Source organism: Schistocerca piceifrons, chromosome 3, assembly GCF_021461385.2.
Source record: "Schistocerca piceifrons isolate TAMUIC-IGC-003096 chromosome 3, iqSchPice1.1, whole genome shotgun sequence".
In the NCBI taxonomy this organism is placed as follows: domain Eukaryota; kingdom Metazoa; phylum Arthropoda; class Insecta; order Orthoptera; family Acrididae; genus Schistocerca; species Schistocerca piceifrons.
Window position 1 is genome coordinate 637811568 of NC_060140.1, and position 25945 is coordinate 637837512.

The 25945-nt window shown below is 39.8% G+C and overlaps 1 protein-coding gene and 1 non-coding gene across 2 annotated transcripts in view; one reads left to right on the plus strand and one right to left on the minus strand.

Moving 5' to 3' along the window:
* Window positions 1-3612: 3612 nt before the first annotated feature.
* LOC124788912 (solute carrier family 22 member 3-like) overlaps window positions 3613-25945 on the minus strand; it is a 76748-nt gene continuing 54415 nt past the window's right edge. The window contains exons 4-5 of the mRNA XM_047256194.1: window positions 18459-18646; window positions 3613-3825 (exon numbers count right to left, since the gene is read on the minus strand). Coding sequence (XP_047112150.1) covers window positions 3613-3825; window positions 18459-18646 — 401 coding nt within the window. The remainder of the gene's footprint in view (window positions 3826-18458; window positions 18647-25945) is intronic.
* On the plus strand, window positions 4742-4816 carry Trnas-uga. Its single transcript has one exon. It is a non-coding gene; the product is annotated as a tRNA-Ser (tRNA).

The window sequence follows — 25945 nt, forward strand, 5'->3', positions numbered from 1 at the left end:
TCAACGATCGCTACTGGCCATTCTTCTTCTACTTATTGTTTTGTTCATCAACCTTAATTTACCTTCACATTCTTCGCTACAAACGAGAACCATACTTGAACGTGATTGGTTCTACAATGGACATTTACAATCTGTGTTGTTGACTGAAATTTATAAGATAGCAATTGATCTGTAGTGCGAGCCTATTAGTTGTCAGTGCTCAGCAACTAGCACCTAGTCATTTGGGCTTCTACTTTCTCTCCCCCTCTCCCTCCCCACCCCCCCCCCCCCCCACCCCCCCCGCCTCTAGCTGCTTGAAGTGCATGTTGGGGATAAATCTACTTCTTACGTCTGTTTACATTTGATAACTCCATGATTAAAACCTTAAAACATTGTTTCCTTTGCGTACGAGGGGGTTTTAATTTCTAGAATTATTCAAATTCATAATGTCGTCTGCAAAAAAGGAAAAAGAATTTCTGTCTGAAAGCTTTAGGCCCAAGTGCTTTAACGTGAAATTAAGAAGTTAGTAAGACACTTTATCGCTTACAAATCAACGTATTCCCCATACTGCGTATTCTAATGTATAATACAGGCGTTCATACTCTAGGTATTATAAGGCTTTGTGAAACAGAAACAGTACAATATTTTCAAATAATTGTACCATAAAAATCACATACAAAGTTTCAGATTAATAACTTTTATAGTTTTTGAGAAAATGGCACCTAAAGAGAAATAGATTTGTATATTCAATATTTATTAACTAATTATTTTTTATATTTTGAATTTCAAACTCGGGAACCAAAAAAATTTACACCAGTGTTTCTTTAGATATAGACCATGTATAGTAAAATATTCATTAAAATGCACTGAGATAATTAAGTGGTATAACGGTTTATGTTAGGAACTGCAAATGCAAGCTTTTGTATCCCACCCGGTTGCCTTAAGGGTACAGCGTCATTTTAAAGTGTAAAAAATGCTCTGTTTAATGCTGAGAGCTAATTTCTCGCATTTGACTTGTTAAAAACTGTAATGGAATATAAAAAGAACAATCCAGTGCACACATACCTAACGAAGGAAGGTAGTAGGTTTTACGTCCGGTCAACAGTTAAGCTCATTAGAAACGAAGTTTTTTTTATTGGAGTAGAAGGGAATGCCCGTAGTCATTTCATTGAATCGTCACAACATTTGTTTATAGTTGTAGAGAAACCATGGAAAGCCTAAATTTGACGGATGGCTGGGGGATTGGACCCAGGTCCCTCAAATGCGAGTCTTGCCCATTTGCCACTATATCAAGCTTGGTCTGTCACGTATTTGTGTAAGAGTGCGGACATTTTCTTTATCTTTCTTAAAACAGTCTCTAGTAGTACATCTAACTCTTAAGATTCCTTAAGATTTGGAGAGATTCCTTTGCACAAAGTGGTATTGGCCAGTCGTGTTAATTCACTTCAGAGCTATTATTATTAAAGTGGATTGCTAAGGAAGGTAGAGTTGTGTCTATTTTCAGTAAGAGAAAGGCATATAACACATGGTTACATTGGCATTGTCAGCTCCTCGTCATGGTAAGGAAATTTAAAAACTCACTTCTATTAAACTATGTTAGTTACGCTTTCTTGCTGAACGTGGACAGTTCACATATGCAGCTTTTTGTGTTTCATCCTATATACGAAACTATCAATGAATTCCTTTATAGAGAAAAAAAATCTTCATCACTTATTGCCACTATATGAACCTTGGTCGGTCACGCATTTGTGGAAGACTGTGGACATTTTCTTTGTCTTTCTTAAAACACTCTCTAGTAGTACATCTGCCTCTTAAGACATCAATAAACAATGACTGATGAGACCCAACGTAACGCTGATGTTACAGCCACTGATCAGTGGTACTTGAGAAGGCTTAACTACCACATTGAAGAGAAATATACAGCGAAATTACCGAAGAAATTGCGAAAAAAGCATTCTTGCACTGTTGAAGTCGATTAACTATGATTTAACAATACAAAAGGTTTTTTAAATTTTTATTTTATTTTTGCAACAGTATTCCATCTCGGTGCTTCTACAATAGTGTGCCAACTTATGTTCTGTTAAATATATAATCTGTCTTGTTGTGTTTACATCACGTTCAGGAATGTGATAGGTAGTGTGCGTACAATATTACTTGGCCTATAACTGTGCAGATGTCGCGGTAGGGCAATGAACAAGGGTAGAGGTGGGGCTCCTTGCCGACAGGATACCGCAGTAAGGGAGGTGCAGTACTACAGCAGTGTCCTTCAAGCAAAGCTTCAGTGCTACAATTAGCTAGTCTGCAAACGACCGTCTTAACCGGGTTATGCGAGTAATTCGAGCAGTCAAACGTTTATTATTTAAAACACAATGTGTTACAGGATTACACTGAAATTACAGCAGAAGAAGAGATTTATTCTCGACTGACCAGTAAACTTTTCTCTCTTTTTCTTCTTACATACTAAAATTATCTTCTTTTACATACTAAAATTATCTTCTTTTGCAAAAAGTATAGAGCGAGGCTTACACAATTTCACATGAGTAACAGGCAAACGCAGTTGCAGTTGCAACACATTCCGAAACACTCTATTATAAAAGAAAAAAATAGAGGACAATTCAGGTCAATAACATATGAAAAGCTCGTGCTGGGTATAAAAATTAACCTGTGGTTCCTAAATTTCTGTTATTAGAAACCGATACTAATACTTATTTTGCCAATTGTCGACAGGCCTTAAAATAATTACACTATTTCATTGGATAAATCTGTTGGTAATCATTTATCACAGTAGATAAAAAGTATTTGCTTGTTAACTATATGGCAAAATACTCTCCACTTTGCATGCTATTATTTTCTAAATGCTTATTTTGATATCTTAAACCATTCACGAGTTACGAAGAATGTTACGAATATTTCATTTAGCCTCTACCATTTGCACATGCGACCGAAAGTGTGTGCACTATATACTATCCATTTTCTCGAGATTGGAGATAGATATAGATCTCGTCTCATGATTAAGCAAAGATTCAATATGTATTGTACAAAGAAATGTATGACCAGCAAACGCAAAATCATAGCGATCTCTAGTTTTCAGTGCAAACCATTCGAATTTCACACAGTAACTTGCTTAAAATAAAAATATCACAACAATTACAACCATTAACGAAATGATAAGTAGTTCGCCATGCAGCTGACGAATGAGGATAAGAGATAAGGAGAATCAAATATTTTTAGCGAGTAGTTCCTTTAAAATCATTTGAAAAAGGTTGTAGTGTACCCACTGTGCATGCATCTCCATTCCCTCAGTGTAGTGGCAGCGAGGAGATAATGTTTCCTACACAACAGACGAAGCGAGCAGCTCAGTAGCGGACAGAAAACCGAGGTGGCCGCCCTTTCGAACACAGAGATGGACTCACCCAGCACTGAGAACGAGAAATCGTTTCTACGTGGGGCCATGTTGCATTGCGCGAGCTCTACAAGTTCCCTGTGGCGCATATTGTCATAAGATAAGGTAAAAATTGTAGCGAATGTGAGTCTTTGCTAGTGAGGGACCCATTGAGTTCATTTTTAGCAACATTTTCATTCGTTTTCTGATACAGATATTACAAGAGGTGTGGGCACTATACCATGAGAGAATCATGTGAGAACATGTTGCTCTGTTGCAGAAATCGGTGGTGGCTTAGGCTTCCAGCTCCAGTAACGACGACCTCGTCCAAATACTGCAGCATCCTTCAGGGTCTCCGGAAGCCTTTGCAGAGCTGATTCTGGCAAGAACGACACGGAAACAGCTGCCAGTACATTGAGTGCCGACAGGATGGCAAATGGCAGCCGTTCGTCTACAGATCCAGCCTGCAACAAATTAGTTACTACTGCTCATCTTGAATTTGTGATCGGCGGAACCAAAGCATTCTCATAGATTTGAGCCAAATTATCATCAATAAAATTTCAAAGTTCATTAAATGTAGTCAGCTATGGTAGGGAATGACGACAGTGAAAATTTGTGCCCCACCGGCAATCGAACCCGGATTTCCCGCTTTACATGAGGATCGCCTTAACCGCTTTGGCTAACCGTCCCCGACACACGGCCAGAGCCAAATTTTCAAATGTCGTCGTCCCTGAGTCACAGCCTGTACTCCTACACACATTATGTAATTCCCGTACAGGCTGGGACATTTTCATAGAAAATCGCTGCCTGGTGTCAGAGGATAAATACGATGTTGCAATGCCTGTATTGTTAAGAAGAACGATGCATGCATGTCCGAAGCAACAGACACTGCGGTGAGTACAGCCGTTATTATATGCATGAAATGTATTCGCAGATGCGAATACGAACAACCATAAGCTGTATAAGGGAATGCCGACAGTGAAAATTTATGCCGGACCGGGACTCGAAAAATGGATTTCCCGCTGTTCAAAGTTGACTTGCTCATATAGCTAAAAGAATACTATTTTATTATACTCTATAATTCTCGTCTATGTATGGGTAAAGCACAAGATTACTGCAACCTCTACAGACATAGGAGGTATTAGAATACGAGGAAATAAAGTAGGCGAAGAAAAGATTATTTATCTAGCACTTTTACAGTGAGTGTATTTCACTTGACTAACACGAAAAATTATACGAACATATGAAACGTGATGCTGCACAAGAATACTGTTGAATGGATGGATAGTTTGGACAGGTACTCAAGAGGTTCTGATTGTAACCGAGTAGAAAACAAGTTTAAGGCAGAATGAGATTTTCACTCTGCAGCGGAGTGAGTCGTGCTTCGGTAGCTCAGTTGGTAGAGCACTTGCCCGTGAAAGGCAAAGGTCCCGAGTTCGAGTCTCGGTCGGGCACACAGTTTTAATCTGCCAGGAAGTTTCAAGTTTAAGGCAAGTTGACTGGAAGACACATCCTAACGATCCAAGAAATAGTTATTGAGGTAGCAGAGGGAAGTGTGGAAAGGACGAAAGTAAAATTTGAAAAAGAGATCTATCCTTCATTACAGTAAGCAAATTAGAAATTGTATAGGTTGCTGCAGCTATGCAGAGATGAAGAGACTTGCACAGCTTGAAGATCTGCAGCAAACCAGTCTTCAGAGTGAAGAGCACAACGACAATAAACACAACAACGACAACACATTCCATTTAACTTAACGTGAACTGGCCGTCGGTTCGAAACCGGTAACGGCGCTATTTAAATAAATAAATAGCATTGTAAAAAGTGGTTGGTTGCTGTTATCTTCCATGTAAGAGTCAACCTATATTCCATATCTGCACTGCCTACCGACCCTTGCCATAAACTCTACATTTCCAGCCAAAATTATCTTCAAAAATGGAACATATATTTCGAGGCTGCCAAATCTGTGCAGTTGAATTCGAATGTTCCAAAAATTCGTACATTTTATCTTTCTGTTCCTCTCTACTAAAACAACTTATTGGATAGTTGCTTACCCTGATCAATGAAGAATTTTTTCTCTGCTCTCCAAAGTATTCACCTATTTTTTATATTCGTGCTGCAGACGACGTTAGTATCATTCGCCAGTTATCGTTTAACCCTTCGCGAAGTAATCAATAAAAAAGTGCTTATTCATCTCATAGCCTTTCCGGCATAGATTACGCCTTTATTTGTGAATAGTCACCTACATTCATCCCATTGATTTGATAGTTGTTCAGTCGCTGGCGTTATATGATTCATCAACGTCTCCTACAAGTTAAGAAACTGGTACACAAATAAATATGGAACCTTTCGAAAATAGTCCAAACATCACGATAAAATTCATTTCTGCATTTAACTGACTCTCACTCTCACTATTGCTCTGAAGAGCAACTAATTCCAAAGCATCGTCTTCTTAATTTTTGCAAATAATTCACTAACGGAGTTATTGAGACACTATTCAGTTTCGTCGAGTTTGGAGGAAGTATGGTAGAAATGAAAGTAGGTAAAACCTATTGTCATCTAGGAGACTGACTTGAACGCCACACTACTTTGCTATCCATATGAATACTAGATGCTGTAGGCCCTTGCCTTTCATCTGACATTTCCAGCTAGGAGCAGTGTTACGCGGACTCTGAAGTATGCAACAACTTGGCATGTTTTATACTAACAAATCATTACTAGAGGTGATACAGACAATGACTGATACATAAAATCCTTGGCTGTACCTCAGACTGAAAACTCCGAACCTTTGGATAAGTTGAAGTAACACCACATGATTGTCCTCGTCACGTACCCATCTTTATTTGATGCAGTCAAGAAGTCGTTGTCCTGGGGAGGCATCTTCCACATGAGTGTACTTTCCTATCTGTGATTTACACCTTAGAAATACAGGGTGATCAGAAACAGTCTGAAAAGCTTGTAAGGGTGCTGTCGAGAAATAATTTTCAAGTAAAACTATTCCATAAGTTGAGCCGTTTTCGAGTTAATTAACACTGAAGTTAGCCAATCTGGCTATTTCGCGTGCAAATTCAAGCACCCATCACATACAGTTCGTATCAGTTGTTCTCATAGTGTAGATGACAGTGCACGAGACTGCTCGCCCTTCGGTTCGGTTTCGATCGTCAGTTCTGTCCCGTATCCATTGTTCGTATCATCCTGTCGTTCGGTTTTATGAAACCTAACCAAGTACACGTTTGGCGACACCGTCTCTGTCGGACCATTTTTAATTTGCGCGCGCGACGGCCCGACTGGCTAACTTCAATACTATTAAGTCGGAAACTTAACACTATTTCTCAGCACAACATAACCTGCAATACACTTATTCCAGTCAAATGATATTCAAGAAGGCCGAATATCGGAATGTTTAGTAGTACTTTTATTGATAAGCTTTGTATACGTTTGCAAAGCTGCCAAATCCGAATTTTGTCTCAAGAAAACATCCATTCGGAAATGGGTCATAAATCCAAAAAACTTCGAAAAATGAAACTTTTATGGCTTCTCGCGTATAATTCTAAAACTTTACAATTTTCATCAAAGTTAATTGTTTATGAAAATAAAGAGGATAAAATTTGCCACAAAAAAGGTCGCAGTGATGTTTATCGTCAGACCATCCGAATGGCGTGTCACGCGTGCTGAAGTTAGTACGATTTCAAATCTGAGGAGATGGGCCTGACCTACCGCCCGCGCCCTTATCGCACTTTGTTGCACATCCATTGCCGAATTACATCCCCCACTAGAATCATGATGTTACTGGAGCCGTTCGTAGTTGCTACTTCGAGTGGCAGAGGAGTAATATATTCGTTAGATACCAGTTACGGGCCTCCTCCTGACAAGGGGCACGTTCTGGTCTCCGATGCCGGCAGTTCACCCTTGGATGTATGCTCAAAATGTATTTACGATCGGTAAATTCAGTTTATTTGTATAAAATAGTCGTACATAATGAGTTCGAGACATGTATTCTAGGTGACGGCGTACTGGATGATGGGAGAAAAGTATCTTAATTTGGACCCGAAGTGGTTTTGAAGAATATTCTCGAAACAAGTAAAAAGAGGACGGATAGGTTAGATCCCGTCTTGAAGGGCAAAACTGTGGTTAAGGTGAAAGTGTCCTAGAGTCCCCTTTCACTATCATTTTATTTGCTTTACAGTGCACTTTGCATCCTACAGAACAATTCGGGTGTCTTCGTTGCTAAACTTCGTGCCAGAGAAGACTGAGCTATGATTCAATCTAACCGTAGCCTATTTCTTTCTACGATTTGCAAGCATCGTATGGTTGTTATGTTGGTTCTTTTTAGACTTGCAAATGCGTCTATAACGCCATAAGTCTTCCATGTTTTAATATGTAACCCAACTAACGACTAGGATTCCATAATATGTTTATCTCTTGTTTTCCTAGTTTAAAGCTCTCTGGCATGCGTGAGTGAATGAATGTGGGTGTGTTTCATTTCGCTGTACGGTGGTTTAGTCTGCTGCAGGGAATCAGCTATAGTCTTACACAATGGCCAACCCTTGCAGTTTTCAGATAGGCAAAGATGTTTGTTCCCTTTGTGGGAAAGTTAACGGTGTTAGGTTGGTGGCGGAAGCCTCATCTCTGGGTTTTCCTGGCCATGGTGTTGTGTGGGAGAAGTTTTAGTGTGAGATGGACGGTCTGCTTCCAGGGCTCCGAGGGTCTACAGCCGAGGTCTCGCCAAAGAAGGGTGAGTCGATTTAACCGCGTGGCGCGTTGTCTCATAGCGAGAGGGTAGCTTTTAGTTTTCATCCTCGCGTTTCGTCATATAAAGATTGTTTTACTGGGTCGCAGCAAGGAATGCAAGGCTACTTCAGACTTTAAGTTTGATTCCTAATGCGGACTTTGGTCCATAAGAAGAACGTAGCACAAACGTGTTGCATATGTTGAAGCGATCTCACGTAGGAAGTGCGCCCTCGGTTCAGTGTGAACGTTTGTGTGGCTGCGACTGCGTGTGTATACACTCTAATGTTTACCGAATCTTGACAATGTTTGCCTCTTTGTGAATTTCTTTGTTTCATCACTATATGTCCGTTGGAAACCACCCACGTGGATTGATATTAGAGTTGTTGGCCCTCTGCCATTTCCCTTTGTCTATTCAAAAGTGTCCTCTATAAAATGTTAATTGCTCGCAGCTGCGTGGTTTAATGTTGCTAAAATTTGGGAACAGTATGTAGAAATTGTATTTCCGCGAAGTACGTGGCCACACGAGTTAACTGTGAGCCAAACTTTCCCGAGGCCCCCTGTCTCTGTCCTAGAGCTTACTTATTTCTCTGATTTTGGAATATTAAATATATCCTGTCCGGATTATTTAATTGTATTTGTGGTTTGTGGATTGTGGCTCTCGTTGCGGCGGTTTCGCCAAACCGAGATTCAACTTTAAATGCAACCGTGATATTGAGATTTACTCTTTTATTTAAGCATTTCTCAACACAGCGGAACAAACCTCCTAGCTTCGTTGCATGTTTCTGTTGGGGCCCTCCTTGCTGCTCTGTGAGCGAATGTGGGTCTGAATGCGAGTATTAAACCTTTCCCGCCCCCCTCTAATTATGACCGCGATTCTAAATTAAGAGATTCTGTTGTGAATTGTGTAGCGTTTCACAAGCAATCGTACGTAGTTACCAGGCAACAGCTTTTATAGAGATGTCTTATATCACTGTCTTAAAAAATAAATAAATTTGTTTCACGTGTTATCCAGTGTACCAATGTTACGTCTCCTTTAACTACGCCATCCACCTTTTAGTTTTCTTGTTAGTCCATCCATAGCGTTTCCATGCGCAAAGGTCCAATAATTAGTGTTCCCTTTTATTTAAAAAAATTCTTTAGAATATATCAAGTATTTTTGACACTCATATGTTTGTAAACACTTTATATCTACAAACCTTGCGGTGCATGTTAGAAGTATGTTCTGTGACAAATCTGAAGTACTCAGTGATACAAATTTACGTGTACAACGGTAGGAATGTGGTCGAAATGTATTCAGTGACAAATCTGAAACGCTCAATCATACAAGTTTATGTGTGCAATGATGGTAATGTGGCGAAAAATACGAACGTCCTCTGCTGGACGAAAGCTATGAAAACGAGTACTCCAAACCGACATTTCACGTGAGTCACATCCCAATGCAAATTTGTAACGCAACGATCTGTGTGAAATGCTTATAATTATGTATTATTTATATTTTAGGACAAGTAATCGGTAAAAAACGCGCTACATATTCTAATGAAAGCACGAAAGCCGTCTGGCGATGAATTGTAATGATTCAAAACCGGTAACGGTACCTTTTGAATAAAGGAACTTAAAATAAATTTATGGCTGGTTGCTGTCTCAACAACATCAACATTTGTCTTCAAATAACAGCCACGGTCTCCAAATTTTTCTTTTTACGCGGGGATTTCAGAAAAGTAAGTTAGACATGTCGTCCCACGCTGAGAACATAGTGCAGAGGACTGGCACATTGTCAGAAAAGAGTGTTGGTGTATGTTTTGTTTTACCTGCAGACAAAGTTCTTCCGCTGTACGGATAAATGGTGATTCACAGCGTGGGAGTGAAATGTGGGCAAGAAGTTTAAAATGCACGCAGATCTAACGTGAAATTATGGCGGTGTATAGACGAAATACAATTTCACTTCAAGGTGCGGTGAAATAGCACCAACAATTTGACCGGGACCATACAGATCATGCTGGACCATAGACGGAAACGTCCAATCCTTATCAGGCCCTTTATCGCTTTTTATAGTAAAGTTTTGTCTTAATTATGTAAATAGACAATGAAAATTTTGTGTTATAAGTCATATCTCATCGCTTATCGACTAGTTCTTCTTCATCTTCTTCTTAACCTGTGGCACCTTCACAGACATAATCTTTTCTGGTTCACAGACCTACGTTTTTCCGCAGCAGTCTTTTTATTTGTATCAGTACACGATGTAATATTTAGAAAGATGGTCCCTCGCCCTCCTACCGATTTCAGTGGAAGGCAGTTCGTAACTATCAGTGCCGCTGGGTGTCTGGGAAAAATACATTAACTTAGGGAAGTGACCAGGCGCTCGAAGAGGCTTCATTTCCCAAAAGGCATGTCCTTGGAGGCAATCACCAGCAGCAGCCAGCCAGGCAAAGACTTTTACAGCAGCACTCTTACGTCGATCCCTACTTTTCTTACCACTTTATATTTTCATTAATTCTAGTACTGAGATATAATCTGCATACTTGTGTCTAGTTGAGAGCCTTTCGTTAATAGTTGTGCCTAGGTTGCGAGTTATACTCCATATCCTATGTATCTTCCTGCTTACTGGTTAAATAATGCTTGGTACGTCCTACTGATCATGTCTGGGTATTTCTCTTGGTGGCTGGGCAATAGTTTTAATCTGGTTTTAGCACTAATATTATCTGCCATGTGCTGTCTTGTTGTTCTGCAAATCAAAGCCAGACGGTCTCTACACTATTCCCATGTGACAATCTATCTCTGCTGCATGGTGCCGATAAGAGTATACTGTCAACATCTGTCAGACTCCGACAATTGTATTCTGTGAAGTTTTTCTTTCGTCGGCACTGCTTCATTAACTGTTTTGTACCAGGTGGATCTTATGTCGGTTCCTAGTACTTAGTTGCGGACTTTTTCCACACTATATTCCAGTTCTTAGAGGGATACATTGCTTCCATACGGTTGACTTTTTCATTATCGTACATTTGGCGATGTAGTTGACTGGCAGTTCGATCTCGAGGTGTGTTTGCTTTCGCCCGGAGGTGGTTAATTTCCAGCAGACGTAGCCTGATGTGACTCGGTTGTGGTGTTTTTCCGCCAAATTTGTTATAATTGGCTTATATGTTTTTGTAGCTCCCTTCAACTCACTGCCCAGTCTTTGTGGCACTGCTGTACGTTTCTCCTTATCAAAGGTGCCCTATAGTTTGTTTGGACATATGTTAACCCACGTTTTTTGGTGGAAGGACTATAACATTTATGCCCACATTTAAGAATTCATCCTTCCATATATAACGGGCTAATGCAACTGTTATTGTCCTAGCTTTGCTTAACTGTCCGACGTATCATATTTTTGACAATATTTTCGTGTTGAGAAACTATACCATCAGTATCAAACTCCGTTCTCCTCCATTCTTGTGTTGTAGACAGCTTCTCGTCATGGCCAAAAGTTTCTTCCAGTAGCCCTCCATCGATTTTACAACGCAGTTACTAACCGTTATTCCTAGCAGTTTAATGTCCTCACATACTGTGAATGGAGTGTTTTCGTCTGGTTTGAATCCTCTCTCGATCGGTATCAGGCTGTTTTTCCCGAGATTTGGCTTAGAGCCAGATGCTTTTCCATACTTGTGTATACCTTTATGGACTTCCCTGAATATCCTGTTCCTATCGTGTGATGACAGCCAAGTCTGCTGGACATGGTGTATATTTTATTATGCTTCACTACATATTAAATCCTTGAAGTTTGTCATTCATCACTCTGACTAGTGGCTCAGTGGCAGTTGACATGGAGGAGTCCTGTCGAACAGACTCTCAGTAGGTATCTCAGGGCTAGTCGCATCCCTTAGCGATGATAGTCACACAGTACAGTCACATTAATATGACCACCGCCTATGTTCGACGTCTTCGTGCAGTAGCTTTCCGCCTTCATAGGTGAGTGGTCAGCGCCGCAGGATACTATGCAAGGGGCCCAGTTCGATTCAATTCCCTGCTGGGTCGGAGATTTTCCCCACTCGAGGACTGGGTGTATGTGTCCTCTTCATCATCATTTCACCCTCATCGACATGTAAAAAAAAACTTGCAGCTGGCGGCCGTTCTAACCGACGGGTGGCCCTAGCCACATAACATTGCATTTCAAGTTCCGGCAGCACTAGCAGTGGAGGTCACATTAAGAGTGTCGGGGAACATGGGTAACAGTGTTGTAGTCGTCGGAAAGAGGAAACGAAGCGACGTATCTGAAATCCAAAATGGCATGATCATTGGGTTTCGAGCCAAGGTTGGAAGCATTTCTGAAACGGTGAAGTTTGAAACAGTTTGCCTGCCGCAGTGGTTAAAGTATACTGTGCATGGCAAAATTGCTCTACCCGAAACTGACGCCGAGGCAACGCAGGCGCACAAAGGCCATAGACGGCAAGGGCAGACGACTGCTCCAGAGAAGTGAACGGGCGAATAGACATGCAGCTGTTGATCAACGAACGCCCAGATGAACCAGTACCTCCTCAATGACCGTCCAGTGAATATCGCTGCGTATGGGCCTCTGCAACAGGCGCCTGGTTTAAGCTCCCACGCTGACTGCAATTCTTCAGCGACAAAGACTGGAATATACACCGTAAAACCGCAACTGGATGTCCATTGGGTGTCTACAGGTGGCCTTTTCACGTGAATCACGTTTTATGTCCCATTGGACATACGGCCATTGCCATGCGCGTCGTGAAACGTCTGAAAGCAAATACCCTGCAACAATCCTCGGATGGGTCTATGCCGGAGGAAGGAGCGTTGTTGTCTGGAGAAAGTCTTCGTAGCGTACCGTTGGTGAACTCGTCATTCTGGAAGCCACAATGGATCAACACAAGTATGCTTCTGTCCTGGGGGACAATGTCCACCCCTACATGCATTTTGTTTTTCCTCTGTACGATGGCATCTACCAGATGGACAATACAACATCTCACACAGCTTGCAGTGTACGTGCGTAGTTCGAAAATCAAACACAAAACTAGTGCGAATGAGCGCTTTGTGAGTCTAAACATGAAATCTAAAGAGAATATCAAAGGAACAAACATATGTTTCTTCGCCGGGTAGCCCGGAAATTCAAATTCCGTCGTGAGCAGAAGGCTTTAAAGTCGCTAAATGTAAATAATAAATAGATATTAAAAATATGAACAAGTTTCTTAAATAGCAATTTGTGTCACCTGTAGACTGCTCATGTAAGGTATTATGATTTCCCACTATTTTACAGTAATCTCTAATTGCTGCACAGATCCACTTCCTTTCCTTTACCTTATACATGTACGCAGAATAGCGAGATACTCATCAATTCGCAACATAGGGTGGCAAGTTTCATGAATAAGCACATACTTTTCAGTGAGGACGTTGAATGCTAAAATATAAAAGACTACCGCAGCAAGAAACTGTCGAATTTATTGAACTTTTAGAATTCGTTCTCAAGTACAATTGTTTTAAGCTTAAAAATAAATTATATGTACAAAAAGACGGACTGGCTACGGGTTCCAGTACTCTACGAAACCTTAGCGAATTGTTTCACTAATCATCTTGACAAGAGAATTCTCAATAACCAGTAGCAGCCTGTGGATAATATATTATGCTGACAATACGCTGATTCTGGTTGACGGAATGGAGAAAGAAGTTACCGAAGTTCTAAGTAAATTTAATGGCTCACATGAAAAAAACTGAATCCACTGTAGAACTGAAGAAAGATGGTGAATAGTAATTTCTCGATCTGAATATTATGAGACAAGATGGTAGGTATGCCTGCAAAGTATTTAGAAAACCGACAACAACAGGTATATTGATACACAGTAAATCCTGTCATCCGAATAGCCAAAAACCTTTTCCCTTTCGCTAATGGATAGAGCTTTTAAAGTGCTGATGAATGAGCAAGAGAGAACGACTGCGGTAAACATCATAAAAGAGCTAGCCATAGCTAATGGTTACTATGAAAACAACTTGAATAAATCAATACTCAAGAAATTGCGGATGAATGTAAAGGAGAATGGCAATCGGAATGCTAAGAGAGTCACAATTCCATACTTAGGTAACCTTTCTCAGAATTTCAAATGTTTTAAAGTCAATGCCGCATTTAAGACCAACAATACTCTGCGATTTAAGTTACTAAATAATTTAAGACTTGAAATCGACAAACACAAGGTGATGTTAACTACAAAATTCAGCTTAACACCTGAAATGCGAGCTGCGTAGGTCAAAGTGGTAGTAGGTCCTTTAAGTTAGAATACAAGGAACGTAATGACGCAATTCCAAGAAGATAAAGCCATGGCCATCCCGTGTCATGAATTGATGAGGAGCTCACAATTTTGCATATACTAGATAACGGCATGAAGCTGGATCTGTTACAACAATTAGAGATTGCTATCCACAGAGCGCGAAAACACAATACGTTAAACGAACAGATTACAGATGACACAAATAACTTTTCCATAAACTCTTCACATCTTTTTTAATATCTGTTTATTATTGAGAGGCTTTACAGCTTTCTGTTCATGATAGGGTTTGAATTTCCGGACTACCCAGCATAGTTACACAACTATATTACACAGGTATTCTCTTTGGATTTCATGTTTACTTTTACGAATGCTCACTCGTGATAATTCCGTGTTTGTCAGCGGAATGTGACTTCAAGAAGGTATACGGGACACGTACGTATATAGCTGTTATTGTGACGCTGCCAGTACCAAGGACAACACCTGGAATTCCATTTTCATCTATCAGTTGACGATTATATGCAAGTGCTTCTTAAGAGGATACGACTGCAAAGGAGGTTGCCACGTTATTTTATTATTGTTTTTCTTCCTCTTTACGTTTTACATTGGTCACTTTTAGAAATTCTTGCACGACTATTTTGTGCTTGTGTTTAGGATGCTGTATTGTTCTCTATGCCACTAACGTACTGCGAAATTTGCTCTAAACTGTAGTACCGTTTCGTTTGTCTCAATTACCAAAGGTGTGTTTGGGTGAAACTGTAGCTATGAAAAATAGCCGAAAATTAGTAGATTTCCGGACAGGGTTATTCGATGAATTTATTAATCTATTTGTTCAATGAATAGAGTAATTCGTATCTTCGTATCCTTGTAATCGCCTTCTTGTATGTCGGGGAGAAATGTTAAGAGCGCTACTCACTATTCATTACACGATAATTGCTCTGCCATTCCTTTATTCCCTCAATCTGCGCGAAATTCCCCTGAACTGCGAATAACATGTTCAGTACATCAAATCTACCAAGCCATTTACTCTCACAAAGGTGACTCGCCAAGCACTACTTTCACGTCTTGCAAAAAGCATATTAACTGACTAGCGCTGTGAAAAATTGACACAATGCAGCATGATCTTCACTTGCCTGGCCGTCTGCCCTCAACCATACATGTATATTGCGAACGGCGAACGCTCTCATGTACCCATCTGCAGGCCACTTTAGTTTTTATAGGAATCCGTACATGTTTACTAAGCTTATGCTGCACCGTACCAACCACTAGCGTCCGTAAACGGACAAGATGGGTGGTGGAGGCGGGTTGTAACAAGGACCACTTTCCCCCTCATGACATCAGGGTACAGACCTTTTATTCATAACAATTTCCACAAATTTATATTAGCGGCTCAACTGAACTGAAGGATTAACACCGCTGAGCCTGACGGGAAATACTGTAACTTTAACAATCACTATAATTATACCTTGAGTTTACCTGTTTCTCACGCCGTTCACGGGAAATTATGGACATTCCTTTTTGTCGAAATGGTGTCCTCAGTCTTTTCTCTGTCACTCCCTCTTACAGCTCTTATCGAACTATACATTGCACGAAGGATCCACAAGAATAGTTTTCTGTAGACGAAGAAAATCCGAGATAACTCGCTGTCTTTATATTCAGTTTTACACGGCAGAGCTACTGCTGTGCACTATGAACTACGCAGTTGTTCATTAAACTTAAGGAGTAAATACATCATTTAGAATGAAAGATATTACCGTTTTCTGCATAGAATAAAGGGAAAAAGCTTGAAATTTTAAGGTCGGAAAGATGTCGTCTCCAGGAACTGCGACTTTCTCAAACTCCTTGGGGTGCAACACAGTCCCATATGCAGTCATAAGGCTACTGGTCAAGTTGACCTGGCTGCTTAATAACTGGACAAACTGGTGAGATGAAGACCGGTTTGGTTCAGTAATGGGCTGTCAAAAATCATTTTTACCGGCTAATTTGAGGGCACTTTTGGGAGATTTCCCACATTCATTCAGTCGAATGCTGACTCTGAGTTTCTCTTTTTTCAAGCAATTCAAAAGTGTAGCTCTGAAAACAAATCTCATTCAACTTTACTTATACCAGTCAACACGGAAAGTAGAAAGCTTGGAAGTAATACAATAAATCTATTAACGTGACCAGATGTAAAGTTTAGTAAATACACAATGTGTTACAGATGTCATCAAAGTTGAATAAGATTTTTCCAGCTTTTACGCCCTGTTTCTCCACGTCGTGAAACATTAAGGTTACACTTTTTGAGTATTATTTTTGTTAATATCAAACATGGTTTTCTCAACCGTTCTCTCTTTTTAATTCCAAATCTTTTTTTCGACTGGTGCGTAAGTTCGTAGCGTTTTCGTTTTCTTGTTGATATTCCGGTTGCTGTGGGGTAATTTACCGACCGTCATTTTTTATTTGCAGTTCACTATTGCTGCTTGAGATTATATATTATCATTTTGTCATTTGGAGATAGTGAGTGGAGCTATGGACGCTAGAAAACGGAATGCCAAGTGGAGAAATCGGAAATTTTCCGACATGTTCTATTGTTCGTGTTCAATAAAAGTGTGAAAGCAGCGGAGGCAGCCAGTAACATTTGCGCCATGTATGGGAATGGACAGCGTGCGGGAATAAAGCGGTTTTTTCGTTTTAAGGACTATCGTTTTGATGATGTTGCTGACTCCCAAGGTTCAGGACGACCTTCGGAGTTTGATAAAGATCGTTTAAACGCATTAATCCACCATGATCCATGTCAGTGTACTCGAGAACTGTCAGGTGTGATAAACAGTGATAATTCCACCATCGTACGACATTTGCTTGCATTGGGGAAGGTTCAAATAACAGTCTGTCTGTGGGTACCTCATGCTCTAAGTCAAAACCAAAAATAATAAAAAAAAAAAAAAGCTGGTGGCCATATGAGTATCTCTGCTTCCACGCCGTCAATTGGCTCCTGAACAACACCGACCATTTCTGTCCCTTACCGTTAATGGTGACAAGAAATGGTGTCTTTATGTTAACAGAAGGAAAAAAAAGGTGTGGCTGATACCAAACAAAGCAGTAACTCCCCGTACAAAGAGTTGAGAGCATCCACGAAAGATTATATAATGCGGCTGGTGGAAGAGCGACTGTGTGGTGTGCTACCAACTGCTTCCCCGAAGCTTAACCATCACTGCTGACATTTATCGTCAACAACTGAGACGTCTTTCCGACGCAGTCCAAGAACAACGACCAGGAAGACTGCTGAAGTGATGCTACTGCACGATAACGGCCGCCCACATTTTGTTAGACTGACAAAAAACACTATACAGGAGTTGGGATGGGAAGTCATTCCGTACCCACCTTATCCACCTGACCTAGCACCCTCAAATTTCCTCCTTTACCGCTCTCTATCGAACAATGTTCAATGAATTTCCTTTCCGAATGAAAATGCGCTACGAAGATAGCTTGACGAGTTTTTCGCCTCAAAACCACATGGTTTCTACATTCGCGGAATCGAAAAGTTATCCCAGCGTTGGCAGACTTTTGAAATTTTAAAGGAGAACATGTTTTTGATGACTGAAGTCTCTATTTTGCTTATCTGTTGTGTTTATTAAACTATGGGAAAAACACTGTGAACTGATGCACCAACCTAGTAATTTCAGTGTCAGCCTGGTATTATTGGAATGTAATAAATTGTTTGTGAATACTTTCTACTTCTGGATCATAATTCCTTGATTACCACCATGTATACAATTACATAACGATACAATTTCAGAACGTTGAATAAAAATAGTAGCATCCATATTAATATTAATAATATAAAAATCGCACACACTAATGAGATATGTGTACCGTTTTGGTATTCAGGTAATCTACCTTAAAATGCTAAGCAGACAATTATCATTCCACTGAGATATATCTTCCTTTGTATACCTCTTGCCAAAAATAATCTTCGCAACACGACACAACTGAATCAGCTGTATCAAAAATGGTAAATCTACTATTTTTCCCCACCCCATCCTTGCATAAATTTCTGTGGATGCCACGGTGCCAACGTTTGCGAGCGTCAGGATAACTTTGCATGTTTCAGCCGCAGCGCAAAAGTTGCACAGCTCATAACGTACCTTGAAGACTATGTACGGAAGGAGGGAGAGAAAGATGGCAGCGATCGACCATTCGAGGCTGGCAGTAATCTGCCGGAGGCACGTGGGGTGCACTTCCGCGCTCTGCAGGTGTGATAAGCCACCACTCGCAGTTGTGAAGAACTGCATCACAAAGGCCACCGCGGTCAGGGCGATGCCGGAGGTACCCGCTGAAACAGAAAAGCTCCTATGATACATCTTTCCTCTACTATAACGATAACAAAAGATAGTTGATTACTGTGAAGTATCGGAACGTCATACTCAGCAGCCTAAACAATCAACACTGAACAGAGATTTTAAATATTTCCTATACTCATCGCAAGAATGTTGTAACACACAGAATGAAAAGTTTATTATAGTAGGACTTTTATTTAATTGTTTATCATAGCCCACGTTCTTGATTAAAACAATAGACGGTTAGATACATGATTACAAGTGCATGAATGTACATCATAATCCACTTATTTTATTATCCTTCTCTGTATATCTCTTTTCTTTTCTTTTCTTTTCTTTTCTTTTTTGTCATGAGTCAAGCTTACATTACCTATAACACTGATGTACTTTTCCTCCATCTTATTCTTTTCTACTACTACCAGTCTAGTATTCAGATGCCTACCAATCACTTTCCTATAGTACCTCAGTCCACCTTCAGCTGGGTCCTCCATTGTTGTGACAGAAAGAGAGCCATAGACTTTCGTTACTTAAGTTATCTTGAGTAATTTATAGTTATCATTATACCTACCGCTATTACAACTGTTACAGCACGAACTACCATTTCTACAACAAACAATGTAACTATTTCCGTTACCAAAAAAAATTGGTAGTAAAACTACCACTAAAGACATTTTTATTAATTGTTTTTATTTATTCAAATAACTCTTTTAAAGCGTAGGATAAATCGACTTTGGTTTTGCTTCTTTGTGTTTAATTTTCGTTGCTCTCAGACTTCCTTCATCCTTCGAGGGGGTTGTTCCTTTTCTTCCTAGGTCTACTTACTTCTTTTTGCAGACCTCTTTCTTTCCTGGAATCCTTTCTTTTGTGTTACTTCTCTGAAAATTATCGTATTATCTATTATGTCCATTCTAACTCCTGTATTTTAATATCTTTGTCAATTTCGGTGAACCACGTAGATTTGGATTTGTAGCGGTTTCATAAGTTGAATATCTGCTTGGTTAGTCTGTTACTATCCATTGGGTATATGTGGCCTTAAAACTATAGTCTTCATTTCCTCGTTATGTCAGTTAGCTTTTACAATTTCAAATAGAGCTCTCTGCTTGATCTTAAATTGTATTCAACATTACTATTCTAGACTCCAGTATTTAGCTTAGAGGTCTTCATCATCATCATTTAAGACTGATTATGCCTTTCAGCTTTCAGTCTGGAACATAGTCCCCCTTAGAGTTCTTCTTTCAACTTTTTCTACTTTACAAGATCGCCAAATCTTCTTAGTTTAAGTGAGCTGTATGCACTGTTTCAGGCGTTACCACTGTTTGATAGTGTCTTGGTTTTGCGTTCTAGTACATGTTCTTTGTCATTCCATTTTAAACACCCTATTTTCTACGGCTAACTTTTCTTTTGTGTGTCTTGTGATCCACTCTCCTAGACATTTAAAACATTTTTCTTTGAAATGGGTTTGTTATGAATTTTAAGATCTGGAAGGGCTCCATTGATATTAGTCATGAAATGTAGTTTTCAAATGATATTTGTGGTCCTATTTTGTCTTCTTGTTTCCGTAACTCTGTGAGCTGTTCGTTGACACTACATAGTGACTCAGTAAATAATGCCATGTTGTCTGCAAAAGCTAGATAATCTAAGGTGATTTTCTTTGGGTTTCTTCCTAGATGAACACCCTTAGTATCGATGGATTTTTTCCATTTTATCACTAACTTCCCTAATGCGCATTTAAAAGTAGATGTCTTACTAATGATTTTATTTCAAAAGGTTTTGACAGTTCCGCCTTAAATTTTGCTGTTGATATTGTGTTTGTTAAAGCTCCTTTAACTCTTTCTGTTATTTTATTGTCGAATCCTAATTCTTTAAATGTTTATTAGTGCATTTCTACTAGTTAAATATATGCCTGTTTAAAATTTACAAAATCATCACGTACTTCAATTTTCTGAATTTCCTGATTTCTATTATGTTTTTTAGAGTTAACATTTGCTCTGCACAAGACCTTTTCTTTCTGAATCCTGCTTGATACTCTCCTGGTTGTGGGTCGAGCATTCCTTCAGTTCTCTTTAAAAGTGTCATGGAAAAGACCTTATACGTTACTGGTATTAGGGAAGTCCCTCTATAATTGTTAGGATCAGTTTTATTTCCCTTTTTTATATGGTTGATGTATTAATACCGATGTCCATTCTGATTGTAATTTGTTTGTTGTCCATATATCTTTAATTATTTCTGTTAGACACAGACTAATTTTGTCACTAGAGTGTTTCCACGATTCAGCAACTATATTAGCTTCTCCTGATGCTTTGTTATTTTAAGTAGTTTTATGATTTCTCTGACTTCCTGTATTGTTGTTGGCTTTCAATCTGGTTGTAGTTGAATTGTATTATTAAAATGAAATTCTTCTTGGTGGAGCGCAGTTGAACGCTCTTTGAAGTAATCTGCAAGTAGTCTGCAGTTCTCTGTGTTATTATACGCAGTCTTGGATTCATGAAGTGTAATCTTGGTGGTGTGTGCTTCCTTAAACTATTTTTAATGCTTTATAAAAGTTCCGTGTGTAGTTTTTCATAAAATGTGACGTTCGTTGAACTATTATGTGTTGTACTCTGATATTTTTGAGACATTTGTATGCATGTTTCCTTACTTCTATAAATTTTATCCTGTTCTTACAATTTTTATTTGCGTTCTGGATATTCTAAGCTCGTTGTATCTTTATAATTAACTCATCACAGTTACCATTCGACCAAGCAATTTTCCATTTCTTTTTAAACAGATATTTCCTTCTGTAGTCCCAATAAAGTCTTTTTGAACTTGTTCCCAACATCTAGGTAGTATTTTATCAGCTGCATTGTGTAATCATTTTCTCTAGCTAACCCCTGCATGTCAAACTTTCTGGGTTGTTATCGGTTCCTTTTTCAAATTATGGTATGGCCTTGAATTTAATGATAGGTACGTAGGTAGTGGCCTGAATTAACCGGCGCTCTTGGCAACTTTTATTTTGAGTATTTCAATTGCAGAACGTCCACTTACAGCAACGTGATCGAGTTTTTCTCACCAAAAAAATGGAATTGGTGATATCGCTGTGGTTTGTTTACTAGAAAGTTTTTTGAAGAATGTAGATTTCACTAGTATGTTCTGCTGCCTGCATAGGTTTAAGAGTCTTTCTCCGTTTGCGTTTGATCTTCTAGGTGCATAGAATTTTCTCTCTGCAGACGTTCTTTGACAATCTGTGCATTAATGTCTCCAAGTAGTAATACTGTGTTTTTGTATGGAATGTCATCTAGGGTGTTTGATACATTTTGCCGAAAAAATTCTGTTTGCTGTTACTGTGTTCTGTTTTACTCATTTGTTGGCGCTTGTGTATTTAAAATAATGTAAACTTTGTTTGATGATCTAAATGTTAGTCTTTCATTGAGTGATTTAAGTTGTGTTATTGAGTTTAAAATGTCTTTGTTTACAATGAATCCCGTTCCAAATAAGGGTATGTTTCTCATAATTCTTTTCCCTGGTTTTTCCTAAAGTATCTTGAATCCTTGTGAATCGAATGGGTGTTCATCTGTAAGTCTTGTTTCTTGCAATACTGTTATCATTATAATTTCCCGTTTAGAAAGTTTATTAAAGTTTTGAGTTTTTCTGTTTTCATGTGTGAATTTACATTAAAAGACACTGTGTAATTTATGTTTCTTTGTTTGATTTTGCGGGTTTGTTGTCTAAAGCAGATTTCAGAATGCTCTGAATCATTCTTTGCCCAATGTCGTAGGCCCCCGGAATGTGAACGCCTATATCTCGTTTCCTTGGAAACGGGAGACTGGGTGCTCCCTGGGGTAAAATCTCTTACAAATTGCATCTCCGTTGTTGACTGTTTGTTGAGTTAGGGAAACAAGTCCCCTAAAGATGCAACTCATGGTAGTTAACTCTGAGGAATATGTTTTCAACAGCACCTCTGATGAACAGACGCTGCCCACTTTGCCGTGTCTAGTTTCGTGGTTCGAAGATCCGTTCTTTCCGCCTTCACTACCATTGAAGTCTTCACTGTAACCATAGCACGGAGCTCTCAGAGGGTGCCACCACCCAGCCCAGGTACTTTTACGAGGCTGTTATTTCCTCTTATTTATTTATTTATTTATTTTCAGAAAATGCTAACACTAATGAAAATTATGTTACTAATACTAATACTGGTGCTAATACTAATATTTCGATATTTCTGGTATGATTACAAACGATCACAATTTCTCTTTATTGTAGTCTGAGACAGGCACGAATACACACATTCAATTTAGGACTATCGAAATGTATCTAGTTTTTCTCTACGTTGCATTCCAGATGGGCCAGCCAGTCGGGTCCAGCAATATTTTGCTCCCTCAAGATAGCTTAAAGACGGATCAGAGCCTATCACTTATATTTCACTGGTTACTCTCGGTCTTCTTGCGTACGTTTGTTACCAGCTCCCTTATAGTAGGACTGTGGTTATTGCTGCAGTTAGTAGCTGTCATCCTCATTGTCAGCGTCTTTAGTGGCTTCTGTGATATGAATGCGGAGTCTAAATTCTCACTTTTAAAATAATTTTAAAACGGTAAAAAATCACATTTGGAAGCAAGAGTATGAAAGCGGTAGATTACTTATAGAAATGAAGTCATTTGTCTCTGTATCACAGGTTGAGAATGTCCTCCCCCCGCCCCCCCCCCCCCCCGTACCTCATCTGCAGCCTGTGCCAATAATGAAAGGAAAATATAGTTAAGCTTGAATTTGTTATAGATATCCATATGATTAGAGACTCAGAACAAGAGGTTCTTTCTTGAAATGCAGTATTCGTTGCACAGTACCCTTATCCCATTCAGATTAAGTAAATTCCAACACCACTGTTGAGCAACTCACACGTAAATTTTCGTGATTTAAGGGTTCATTACTGCTGTTATGGGGCACCAGTTGATTTTTCTAGCCAACATTTGACGCTCAGCATTGCATTGTTTAGTGATATACCATTGTATCACGGATAACAGACATAGCATACTGTAGGATGTCTCACAGAAACAGGATTTATCTTACATTTGTGAACTGTTGTACTGGCTACCTTGCTACTCATGCACCATGTTACACACCGGGAGACATGTAGCAGAGCTCATAACCTGAGCATGCCTTCTGGAGGACAGAAGTCAACTCCCCGTTCGACCATCCTGATCAGGGTATTCCTTTGGTCCCTAAAAATCCTAAAATCACTTGAGTGAGGGCCGGAATGGTTCATTTGAAACTTGCACAGCAAGTACCCCTCCTAGTACTTCCTCAGTCAGAGGTTGTGCCCTAACTATATTTGACCCGGTCATCAATGGGAAACTAAACATGGAAGTTCCTTCCTTCGTTACGCTACAGTACTAAGAACACTGTCCTAAATGGTGAACGTACCGCTGCCGAAATAAGGAATAATTTTGAAAACTTCTTTATACCTGCTGTGAGTGTGTGGGTTTTATTTTGTCAAGTTGCGCAGTGGATTGATCCAACAAGTACCCTTTGGCTCCCGCAAGAAATAATTTCCACCTCACACTACTACAGAAGTCAGACAGACGCTCCTAATGTACCAACAAGAACTGCTTGAAAAACATTCAGCAGCAAGTATCTTCTGGAGTCGTCCGCTGTAAGGAAAAGACACAAAAATATTCTATATTCTTACGTAACTAGTGGATTACTTGGGTACTGGAGTATTGCTAGTTAGTGTAAGAAAAACATTAAACGAACGAAAAATATTATTTATTGCAAAAAAATTCTGAGAAATCAAGTGAAACTTTTTCTTATAAATTAATAAATTTCTGGGTTCTTTTCGGAACAGTGGATTGCCTCTTATGGATAGGAATGCTATTAATTTACAAAGTATGGAAGGGTGTTTTCTCCCTTTTCCTTAAGAATGTTATTTACTCAGCAGAATGGCTGAGAGCCGTACTTACACAACTTGAATAACTTTTCTAGGTACGGTCAAGGCTGTTGCATGAGAAAGCTAATAGAGTGTACTGTTGTGGAGGACAGATGGGGCTCGCACACACTGTAGCGCACAATACCTGGAGCTGCGACAACGGCTGCCTGCATTGCTCGCTGCTGACAAATAACACAACTGTCTCTTTCTATCTGGATTGACCTTCATCAATCAAACTCTTCCTATACTTGATTAAGTCAAGGACTCCTATCTGTCCCTAGGCTAACTATTGGCTTGGTACACTGGTCAGATAACCAGTCCACCGCGATGCCACTCAGTACTTGCTCGCAGGGGTTTAACTAGTGCTCTGTCCGTCTTCACACTGCACAATAAATGTGGCGGCCAACACAGTGAACAACGCTTAGTCATGAGCGACTCAATATAGAGTATCACTCCAATTCGCTAATGACAGAGGTGCTCTCCCAGTGAAGTACTGAGGAGAGACTTTGTTGCTCGCTCTTTGCATACAGGCACGAGCGCACTCGTTCTCATTACATGTTCCCGCTCCAAGAGCGACAACGGAACAGCCCCTTTTCTGGAAAAGTTGCAAGGGTATATCATTTGTGGTCTTCCCTCACTCCTCTGGCACTTTGCATCGGAAATATTCCGCCAATCAGCGTTGCTCTTTTGAACAGTAGAATGACGTTTCGTTTTAAGTCGACCAATGTGGAGATATGTAGCATCTTCGTTAGGCATATACTGTCCTCCTGTGAGAACTCCGTAACTGCACAGTCAGTCCGTCAAAAAATGCGTCTTCTGGGCGCTCCCACATAATGCAGCGGAATTTTCTTTTAAGTCGAACACGGGGGTCGTTATCCCTTCGCTCCGGCAAAAGCTGTCCTCTCTCTGGGGGGTCGTTCCTGCCAAAGCAGGCGTGCGCCAACAAACCCCTCTGAAGGGCCGGGCCTCCCAGTGGAACAAACATTCCTGTGGCCATCATGTTGTGTACGCCAGCCTCGATTTTTTCAAACTCAGTGCGCACTTGCGATTTACTTATTAGATTTGCATATCGCTTACATGAATTCATACAAAATTGACTCTACCTTATCGAGTTTGGGTTCGAATGGAGCATCTTGATGTGTATAATACGATTGTGAGGACGGAATATTAACAAATGAAGGTCAGGAGACCACGCCACCTTACACTGCGAAACACGCAGTCACAGAAAGAATAATAAAGATTAACGACCCAGAGACGACGAGTTCTGTCTACAAATTCGGAATATAAATGCATGGAGGACAGAACTGTCACTCCATTTTCGAAACATCCAGCCTGATATTCATCTAAAGTGGCAGTGAAATAAAGGGAAATCTAAGCCTTATTGTTCAGAATTCTCATC